Here is an 11,036-nt window from a genome sequence, read left to right on the forward strand (position 1 = left end):
TTAGAAACCGGCCTCTGGTTAAGTTTGGCCAGGAGAAGAGAGAGTCTAAGGCAGCCTGCAGGTTGGAGTCTCTGGCAACAGTCTAGGTGAGAGAAGATGGGAGCCTCACCTGGTGGTGAGAGCTGGCCATAAGATAGCAAGGAGACATCTCCAAGGCAAAATCTAAAGAACTGATGGTTCTGATTCAGATGGGAGACAGAAATTGAGGGGAGATGTGCAGCAAACTCTGTTCAATTTAAATAATTCCTCATCGGGGTGCCTGGGTGGCTCATTCGTTTGGGCATCTGACTCAGGTCATGATCTCAGAGTTCGTGGGTTTCAGCCCCATGTTGGGCTCTGCACTAACAGCATGGAGCCTGCTTGGGATTGTCTCTCTCCCTCTTTCGCTGCCCCTTCTCCACTCATTCTCTCCCTCTCCCACTCTCTCTCTCTCTCTCAAAATAAATAAATAAAACTTTTCAAATAATAATAATTCCTCATCAAGTTGTCAAACTCCTAGGTTTGGAGATGGCGTCTTTCAGGCTCCACTTTCCCTCAGTGCAGTGCCTAGAGTAGTCAAACAGGTGGCACTTGGCAAGCCCTTATGAAATGGAAGGGTCATGTCCAGTGTCTCCTGTGAGAAAGACAGAACCCTTCCACTTCTCAGAAGTAACTACTGTCTTTGAAGGATGAGGCCGTAACCAAAGAATGCAATGACATAGTCAAGAACCGAAGCTTCATTGATCATTTTTCTTCAAAGGATAATCCTTATTGCTTAAATAAGAGCGTGCCTTAATCACCAAGCTTGGGTCATAGAAACTGAGATCTAAATATACTTGCAGGATTTCTGGTGCTGATGAATACATATGAATGAAAGCAGGAAGAGTATTGGTTCAAAAACAAGTTATTAGGGGCTCCTAGATGGCTCAGTTGGTTAAGCGACAGACTCTTGATTTCGGCTCAGGTCATGATCTCACAGTTTGTGAATTCAAGCCCCATGTCGGGCTCTGTGCTGACAGCTCAAAGCCTGGAGCCTGCTTCAGAGTCTGTGTCTCCCTCTCTCTCTGCCCCTCCCCTGTTCACGTGCACGCTCTCTCTCTCACTCTCTCTCTCGCTCTCACTTTCACTCTCACTCTCTCAAAAATAAATAAATAAACAGTTTTTTAAAAGTTACTAGATTGCCTGGGTGTGGAATCAGGGTATTGACCTAAATGGAAAATGGAACATGAGGAACCTTTAAGCGGTGATTCAAATGTTCTATATGGCAGTGAGGGCCATGGTTCCCCGGGGGTATATGTACGTGTTTAGAATTTATGAGCTGGACACTTAAAATCTGTTCATGTTTTTGTACATAAATTATGACACCTCAGTATACCAATAAAGTTGATTAAAAAAAAATAAGTGAGAAGAACCAAAATTAAAAGGGTTACTAGAGTCTGATTGTTGAAATTGTTTCAGATCATTCCTTCCCCCGGATATCTATTCCATATGACTTCAAATCCCTTTATAAAAGCCAGTTTACAGGAATGTAGCACAGCCCCTATTTTTACTGTGTCACCTACAGACCAGACCTTGTACAGTTGCTGGAGGATATTCGTGTGAATGTCACAGACAAGGCCCTGCCCTGACAGAGTCACAGCAGCTGCTGACATAAAACCCCAAAGCCAGCCTAACAGAGCTCTCGCGGGTTCCTTAAGCTCAGAGAGCTCGATGTTAGGAGGAGGGCAGAAAACGTTTTCCAAAGACCACGTTAAAAAAAATCTCAAGGTACTTCTGTGTTGACTGCTCACGCCATTTGGTTTTGGTGCTAATTCTAACACCTGTAACAATCTCAAACATAAAGCTGAGTTCTTCTGACTCTGGGTTAGATCCCTGGGAATGATCCTAGCAGAGAGCATTATCTCTCACCGAGGTAATAATGCCTTGCTGTAAGCTGTATGTGTGAACTCTGAACACTTAACTGAATGGTATGAATCTGCTGCACTGAGCTTTCTTCCCATCCAGAAGATTCCAAGAGCTGTCAGGATAGGCTTAATTTGGACTTTGGTGTTACAGCCCACTTATGCCCAGGCGTGGCAGCTTAATGAGCATTTTTGAAGGTGGGGAGATGATCCTTTGGAAATATAAATGAAATGAGCTCTATTAGTTTCATTTGGAAATAAAGTACAGTCTGAAAGATCATCTTGGACCTCACCTGATCTGGGTTCTGTCATTTTAAAATTAAAAAAAATTTTTTTACTTTATTTTTTGAGAGAGAGGGAGCAGGGGAAGGGCAGAAAGAGAGGGAGAGGGAGAGAGAACCCCAAGTAAACTCCACACTGTCAGTGCAGAGCTTGATGGCGGAGCTCAAACTCACAAACCATGAGATCATGACCTGAGATGAAATCAAGAGTCAGATGCTTAACCGACAGAGCCACCCAGGTGCCCGGTCATTTTATTTCTTTATTTTTTTAATTTTTTTAATGTTTATTTATTTTTGAGGCAGAGAGAGACAGAGCACAAGCAAGGGAGGGGCAGAGAGAAATGGAGACACAGAATCTGAAGCAGGCTCTGAGCTGTCAGCACAGAGCCCGATGTGGGGCTCACGAACCATGAGAACATGACCTGAGCCGAAGTTGAACAATTAACCAACTGAGCCACCCAGGTGCCCAGCCCCCTGTCATTTTAAAATTGAAGAGACCTGAGGCCCAGTGATGAGGTTAAATGACCTATCCAAGCACATGGGTATAGCTTGGGCAAACCATGGGCTAGAGGCAAGGTCTCCTGTCTTCCAGAACTGGACCATATTGCCTTCATTTGAAAGTACTCAAAACTTCAACTGTTATGTGCTATCCGATGTCTAAAAAGTCCATCTCTCTATTTGGCTGACTTGAGAGGAACCTAACCTCCATCTAGAAACCTTCCAAGAAGGGAAATATAGATACCCTTGGCAACCCACCTCAGAGTTTCACTGCCTTCCCATACTGGGAATTTTTCTGTGCTATTTCCTTCCTCCAACCCCACCCTCCAAAATGCCACTACCTATTGCTTCCTTTCAGCAAATAGGGATTTTAATCATTCTCTTTTTACTTGATTTTAATCCTCTGAAGACCTGCCTGCTCCATTTGCCACAATTATAGCATGCAGAAACTTCACTTGCAATGAAAGTCATATTTCTCTTGGTAGCCTGTCATTTCAGCATTTTGGGAAGCTAAGTAGCTCCGTCCTCATTAAATTAGGCTCAAATTGGAGAAAAGAATTACATACTTAAAAACACAGACGCAAAATGATAGATTAGTGTTATACCTTAATAGAACACATCGTGGCATGCGGTAAAAGCATTAGACCAATTAGCAAGCAAGTTTTTTACTCAGGTTCATCTTTTTTGCTGGGTGTGTAGCAAAGGGATGGTGATTTGAAGGATGGAATTTATCGTATGCCCTTGGATAGAAAGTTACCACTTTAGTGGCATGACCTGCATTCATTTAACAAAGATAGCACCCATCACCTGGTAACACAGCAAAGATCCAAGCGCTACACCAAATGTATTGTCTCCAAATTGGCATTTACCCGTCCGGCTTTATTTCTAGAAATCATTGAAATCCATGGCAATTGGGTCTAAATGGGAATGTTAATACATTCCAAAAATATATTCCGCTCTTTCCTTGAGAGCTACCAAATCATAAGTGATGGCATTTAACAGGGTTGGTGGTTTGAGTTTTTTTTTTTTTTTTCTCCCCTCCCCCTTTTCTGGTCTCGCTTCCCTATCAATCTGATTGGTAACAGAAAGGAGAAGGAAACAATAAATCTCCCAGTTCCTCCTGGTGTGAATGCCCAAGATATTGTCAGAAGCAGAATGTATGGGAAGTGGGGGGGGGGGGGGGGGGAGTTTGGGTCAGCAACTTGGTGGGGGGAGGGGATGCTTTTCTGCTGTGGTAAAGCAGAAAAACCCTGCCTCCGAATCTAAATTAACAGAATCTGCCCGGAGGGGAGCCGTGGTCTTTGTGTGGCTGATTAATGTCAGCCTTGTAAACGCAGTGCTCAGACAACAGGGCTAGCCCGCTGAGCAGGAAGCTCAGAGAACACAGCATCTCCTGCTCTGGGATGTGAGCAAAGCCGGGTACCTCTGAATAGGGCTGAAAGAGAGAGAGGCAGACCAGGAACATAGGTGATAGTTTTAATTAGATTTCAGCTGTCTGTCCTAGTGAAAGAAACACAGGCAGCCATTAGGGGCACCTTCCCTCCAGGCCTTGTGGCCACAGAGAACAGCAGCGTGCAAATCCGACCCCTGCGTCTCCTAACACTCAGCTCTCAGCCTGAAAGCCACCGCTTTCAGAACAGTCGGAAGTGCTCTTCTTCCCAAATGATCTTTAGGTCTGAAGGGGAAGCGTGTCCAAGAGCACATCTCCAGAAATCCTTAAAGGGAACACAGGAGCTTTTCCCTCATGCTTACCTAAAAACGCTAGTGGCAGCAGGCAAGCCATCAGTCCTTGGTTTATGCATCTGCGAAGTGGGTCTTGTCAGGAGATGCTCAGATGAAGGATCCTGCATGGATCTCCTGCCCCAACTTATTGTTCCTAAGAGTGGTGTTTCCTACGCTGGGGGTGGAAGTCAAATCCACAGGCAATGTGTGTGCTTTGAAAACCTGCATGGTGTATTGATGTCAGTCGTTGATGTATTCCCATAAATCTGTTTCTGTGACTTTGAGCGGTGTCCTGAGAGCCTCTAATCAGTCACTGCAGCTTCTAGGCACAAGACCAGCTCTGCCCCCTTCCCGTCCCCCCCCCACCCCCCGCAGGGTTATTGCAACACTATGTATATTCACCCCAGGAGTTGATGGTGAAGAATTTAATCTTGGAGAGCCAGAAGGCATCCTTAAAATGTCTGCTCTGGGGCCTTATTTTAAGGGGCAGCGAGGAAGAGGAGAACCTTCTTGTTTTTAATCCCAGCACCAATAAAATCAGAAGCTGATGTGTATATATCACAGGGTAGTTGTTTTGAAAGAGAAATAAAAGTAAATGATGAAACTCTGGAAAAAATGGACTCTCTGGAATGGAACCAAGAACAAGCTCTCAGTATTGACCTTTTGGTTAAAGCCACATAATGCAATTTATGTCATTCCCTCCAGATAGATGATTTTATTGGTTTGCTGGGAATTTTGGCTTAAGGGAAATTACATACTGGGGGAGCAAAGTGTTTAACTCTTATTACTGCTGAATGTCTGACCCCATGGCGAGGTGTTATAGTAGAAAACAACACAGAGTTAGGCCCTCCCCTCTAAGAGCTTACATTCTAAGTCTGTGATTTGTAAAAGGCATTTTTAGATCGCGGTCATAGCTAAAAACCCTTGATTAATGACTGTCTTCATTAAGGCATTTAGGATCAAAGTAATGCTTTTTCAGCCTACAAAGATGTTATATTTTGCCTCTTAGAAATCTTAACACCTAGTGAATTGGGGGTGCGTAAATCATTTTGAAGTCCTAAGATCCTCTGATGAAAACAGTTCAATCAGTCTTCAGAACCAGAAGTCAATCTGATCATCAACCACTAATTTGTTGGTTGTTGGTGGACGTCTCCTGGCTGGTATGTTTTAGCTTTCATGTATATGAAGGTAAAATGGCGTCTTGATAAATAAGTGCGTTTCTTTAAATCACAGAGCTGGAGGCCACCCTCTGAGTAGATCTTCCCCCTTTTTTGATGGAGTGCTCCAGGCTCACTGGCCATTGGACTTCTTTTTCTCTTTGCATTCTCTTATGGCCCCAGCCATCCTCAGGGCTCCGCGTGGCCCTGGAACCGGGAGGCGCTCACATTCATAGCTCCACGTGGACTCTCCTCTGGTCTCCAGCCTCCTGCACCGGCTCCCTACCTGAGTATCCGCTTACATATCAAATGCCCATCTTGAACTTAATCTGTCCAAAGTGGGGCTCCTAGTCTGTCATCCGAATCCTGGTCCTCCTGCAGTCCTTCATCCCAGCCGACGGCAGCTCCCTCTGAGTCATCCTGGGATCTTCTCTTTCTCTCACGGCAGAAAACAGTCTTTTCTCACCACCTCCAAGTTGACAACACACCCGGGATCGCTCCCTTCTCACCACCTACGTGTTCAGAACAAGCTGACCTCTTCTCACCACTCAGAGGCCACCGCCAGTGCAAGCCACCACTGTCATGTGCCTGCGTTCCTGCGGGCGTCAGCCAGCTGTCCCTGCTTCCTCGCTTGCCGCCCTTCCTTCTCTTCACAACCAGCAGCCTGAGTGATCCTGTTAAAATCTGAGGCACACCCCATGACTGCCTGCCTCAGAGCCCTCGGCTGGCTTCCTGGCTCAGCACCGCAACCCCACGTGGGCTGCTCCCCAACCTGCTGTCACCCTGAAACCATCTTCTCTTTCTTGCTTCCTGACTGTAGTCACACCGGCCTTCTCGACAGTGCCCTCCAACACGCCAGAGGGGCGCTCTGCACTTGGGGGTCTCTCCGCCTGCCACGTTCTCTCCCCAGATTATCTGCCCTGTTCTCTGCCTCCCCTCCTTTGGGTTTTTATTCAAGGGCCAAGGCCTTCCCTGAGCACCTTATTTAAAATTACCACCCTCCCCTCCATCTCCCAAACTCTCTCTCCTCCAAGCACTCCTGGTCGTCCCCCCCGTGGCTTTTTCTTCCTTTTTACCCCCTGATCTGCCATTTGTTTTACAGATTCTTTATTCTTAATTTATTACTTACACCCACTAAGTGTAATAATTTCCTCAAGAAATGGTTGACTCTTGTCCATTGCTAAAATCTCTAGCACCTAGAGTAGTGACGGATAGATTCCAGATAAACATTTTTTGAAGTAATTAATTTGTATTTCTCTTTTGGTGGCACATCTTTACCCCCGTATTTATTGGCACCTTAGAGTTTTTCTTAAAGATGCGTGGGGTTCTCTAATATATGAAGAATACCCAACTATTTATGATATCTGTTGCCAATATTTTATGTTTTTTTATTATTTAAGTTAGTTGTATATGTTATTTACATACAATGTTGTTTTTTTTTAACGTTTATTTATTTTTGAGACAGAGACAAAGCATGAACGGGGGAGGGTCGGAGAGAGAGGGAGACACAGAATCTGAAACAGGCTCCGGGCTCTGAGCGGTCAGCACAGAGCCTGACGCGGGGCTTGAACTCACGGACCGCGAGATCATGACCTGAGCCGAAGTCGGACGCCTAACCGACTGAGCCACCCAGGCGCCCCACATACAATGTTTTTTTGAGAGAAAGAGAGAGGGCGCACACACACATTATGAGGGAGGGGCACAGGGCGAGAGAGAAAGAGAGAGAAGATCTTTTTGCTTTTCAGTTTTTAAGGCATTTATTTATTATTAATTTATTTTGAGAGAGAGACAGAGAAAGCGAGTTGGGGAGGGGCAGAGAGAGAGGGAGAGAGAGAATCCCAAACAGGCTCTGCACTATCAGCACAGAGCCCAACTCAGGGCTCAAATTCATGAACTGTGAGATTATGACCCTGAGCCAAAATCAAGAGTCGGATGCTTAGCTGACTGAGCCACCCAGGTGTCCCTGTACATTTTTATGTTTTTGTAGGACCAAAGCTGTTGGCTTCTGTCATTACTGAGCTTCTTTCTATGAGTAGCCATAATATTCTAGTGCAGACCGTCATCGAACAGCATTCTTCTCACTAACGTTCTTGCGTCTCCCACAGGCATCAACAGGAAGGTGGTGTATTCCCTGGCCGACTCTGCTGATGGGTTCTTCTCCATCGACAGCTCATCAGGCATCATTATCCTAGAGCAGCCGCTGGACCGAGAGCAGCAGCCCTCCTACAACATCAGCGTCCAGGCCACCGACCAGAGCCCCGGCCAGGCTCTCTCCTCTCTTGCCACGGTCACCATCACTGTCCTGGACATTAATGACAACCCCCCTGTGTTTGAGAGGAGGGACTACCTGGTGACGGTGCCTGAGGACACCTCCCCTGGCACCCAAGTGCTTGCTGTTTTTGCCACCAGCAAAGATATTGGCACAAATGCTGAGATTACGTATCAAATCCGGTCTGGGAATGAACAAGGGAGATTTAGAATCAACCCAAAGACAGGTGGGTAAACAGCAACCTGCTTAGAATTCACAGCTTCACTTTTCCCCTGCTTCTCCTAACCATCTAACTGCCCTCTGGGTGGCCTCTGCTTCTTCCTCTTCCTCCCTCCCAGTGGAAGCACATCACGCAGACCCCAGGGTGCCTTCTGACACTCTGCCTCTGCGCCTGCCCCCTGCCAAGTTGTAAGCTCCTCGCTGTGGGCTCACTGGGCACATACGTGACCTCCAGGTGGGCTCCAGGATTTCTCGTAGGAAGCCTTGGGAGCAGTAAGGTGGTTCATAGATGGGGACAGGAGATAATATTTGCGCATCGAGCATAAGGGTTTGCTTCTTTCCCTCTCTTTTCTGTTTTTGCTCGATTTCATTTTGGGTTGTTTTACTTGGATCATGTGTTTATGTGTTTGGAAGTGCTCCTGGAGATGAGCATCCTAGTGCCCCTGTCCACGCTCAGGCTGCCACTCTCTGGTCACCTACCAAAGAAGACATTGCTAAGTGGTGTGCGTGGTGATATGCAGGCCTTCTCAACTGTGCACCCCAGTCAGCTGGAACCGGCTCTGTATGAGTCCTGTCCACAATTCCCAGTCAGGACACTGTCCTTTCTCACCACGCCCTTTTCAAACTCAGGGGCCATGTGGCATCACCTAGGGAAAACACGCCTGGAAATAAATCAAGAGAACAAAAGGAGAACCCTAGGCCTTTCTTTCTATTAGGGAGTTAACTATTGGGGGCATTTCGGGTAATAAAGATGGTAATAAAATAAAGATGGTGATTCAAGAAACAAGTTGGGATATTCTTGGGAGAGTAAACATACTCACCCTTTACACTATGTATTTTCCTAGTGTTTGAATTCATATTTTCACAGCACTTTCATGGATAATCTCATTCATTTACCTATTTCCCTATGAGTAGTCATAATCAAAGCCATCCCATTTTTCAGGTGAGAAAGATAAGTCTCTCCCACTTTGCGTCCATTGGACGCAACTCCCTCATCATCACACGAGAAAAATGCACTTGCTGAACAGGAAACTCATAATTAGCAACATCTGTTTAGCAGGTTGAATACGCCAGACTCTTATTAATTCATTGGTTATTTCTCGCATTTTCCATATGAGAAAAACAGAGCTTCGAAGAGGTTAAGTAAGTTCCCCACTGTCCACTGTGAATCAGTAGAGGACCCAGGATTGGAGCTCAGATCTTCCTGATTCTAGAATGCGTGCTTTCACCTCTGTAGAGCACTGCTATGCTGGGGTCGGGGGAGGTGCAAAATAAGGAGATACCGTTCCTGCCCTTAGGTGTAGGGAGGTGGAAATAGCGATGGAAGAATTGCATTAGCAGCTTCTCCCAGCAGTACCTCTGTTTATTAAGGTCATTACTTCAAATTAAAATGTATGGGATTTTCCTCATTTAAATACGTGTTAGACTTAGTCTGTCTAGTTATGGCCATTGTATATGAACACCACGGGGAAATGGTTAAGTACTGTTTAAATTTGACACTACATAACGAGGCTGGGATACAAAACAAAGCACTAAGGGTGGTAATTGCTAAGAAAACTTAATTATGGGGAGAAAGAGGCTCTTGTTATAGGTATGACTTCTGTTTCTCACCTTAAATAGAAGGGCAGCTTTAGCAGCTAGAGAAGGTGCCTGTCTGGAGATGTGAATGGATGTGACATACTGACCTTGGTCCTAATGATTGTTTTCCAGTTGGGAGAAATGCCCACGAATGCCCTTGAGATCTGCTCTGCAGGCAGTACAATGACCAGTTACCAAGTGCAGAATGCAGAATTGAGTCACCTCACCAGAAAGGGATAGCATGGGAAGGAAGAGCACTCATAGAGCCCCTCCTAGAGGTGGCACCCCGCCAGGGCCTTTCTACTTGTTCTACTGGCTTAACTTAAATAGCTTTAGGACGTGGACGTTCCCTCTGTTCTGTAGTTGTGGATGTTGAACTCACACTTATTCGTTGGCCACTAATCCCAGGTATTTCCTTTTCATTAGGTCACTGTACCTTGAGATTTCTGAGATCTTTGCCCTCTTTGTGCTGTCATGGTTTTAGATAAGCGCACTGTAACTTGGCAAAGGCACGTTCGTGGTTAATTGAATTCAGTGAAGTTTGCAGATATTCACTTGCTGACCTGGGACGGGACCGTGCAATCACATCCACACATCTCAGCTCATTTTCCATCTGCCTGGGTCCAGTTAAGGGATCATCAGGAGACGCTTATCAGGGATGCCGGTTTCTGGCCCTTCTCCCTAGAGGCATGTGGGTGAATAATGCCGAAGATTTTCAGGCTGCTTGAGGGAAGTTCAGAAAGTATTGTAGAAACATTCAAAGACTTTATTTCTTCAGTGTTGCATCTGATGGATAGCTATGTTTTAACTGACAGCATTAATCAGACTCTGAGATGCTTTCAGCAGGGCATTAAATAAACAAATTCCTGAATGTCTAAAATTCTTGGCTGGAGATGATGTGATAAATATTGTCATGATTAGGGAACCGCTGACCACTCTTTTTTTCCTAATCTCTCTTCAAAGGGGGTATTTCTGTCTCTGAAGTGCTGGACTATGAATTATGCAAAAAGTTTTACCTGGTGGTGGAAGCCAAAGATGGGGGCACCCCAGCTCTCAGTGCCGTGACCACCGTCAGCATCAACCTCACGGATGTGAATGACAACCCTCCCAGGTTCAGCCAAGATGTCTACAGTGCCGTCATAAGTGAAGATGCCTTGGTCGGGGACTCTGTCATTTTGGTAGGTGCCAGTGGGAGATCCAGATGTCTGGGACTAATAATTCTACTAAAGAGAGTGAAAAACGTGAGCAAAGTCTGTCTCGGATTCTTGTCACACTCTCTCTTTATGGGTCCTTTTGTCCCCGAGGACTCTAGTCAGTCACCAGTCTTTCAACTGTTCTTTCTCCTTCTGTACATTGGAAGGGTCTGATAAATTCATTTATACCAAAGTTTAAGTGTCTGATTATTACTTTCTTCCTGAAAGTGTATGTTGTT

At 45.6% G+C, this 11,036-nt stretch overlaps 1 protein-coding gene across 4 annotated transcripts in view; it reads left to right on the plus strand.

The window, feature by feature from the left end:
* Window positions 1-11,036, plus strand: part of FAT3 (FAT atypical cadherin 3) — a 667,149-nt gene that overhangs the window by 594,511 nt on the left and 61,602 nt on the right. For all 4 annotated transcript variants that reach the window (XM_019450067.2, XM_019450069.2, XM_019450068.2 and 1 more), the window contains 2 exons: window positions 7,644-8,033; window positions 10,568-10,782. In XM_019450067.2, coding sequence (XP_019305612.2) covers window positions 7,644-8,033; window positions 10,568-10,782 — 605 coding nt within the window. The remainder of the gene's footprint in view (window positions 1-7,643; window positions 8,034-10,567; window positions 10,783-11,036) is intronic.

This window comes from Panthera pardus, unplaced genomic scaffold (genome assembly GCF_024362965.1).
Source record: "Panthera pardus isolate Hobbes unplaced genomic scaffold, ASM2436296v1 HiC_scaffold_12, whole genome shotgun sequence".
Classification (NCBI taxonomy): domain Eukaryota; kingdom Metazoa; phylum Chordata; class Mammalia; order Carnivora; family Felidae; genus Panthera; species Panthera pardus.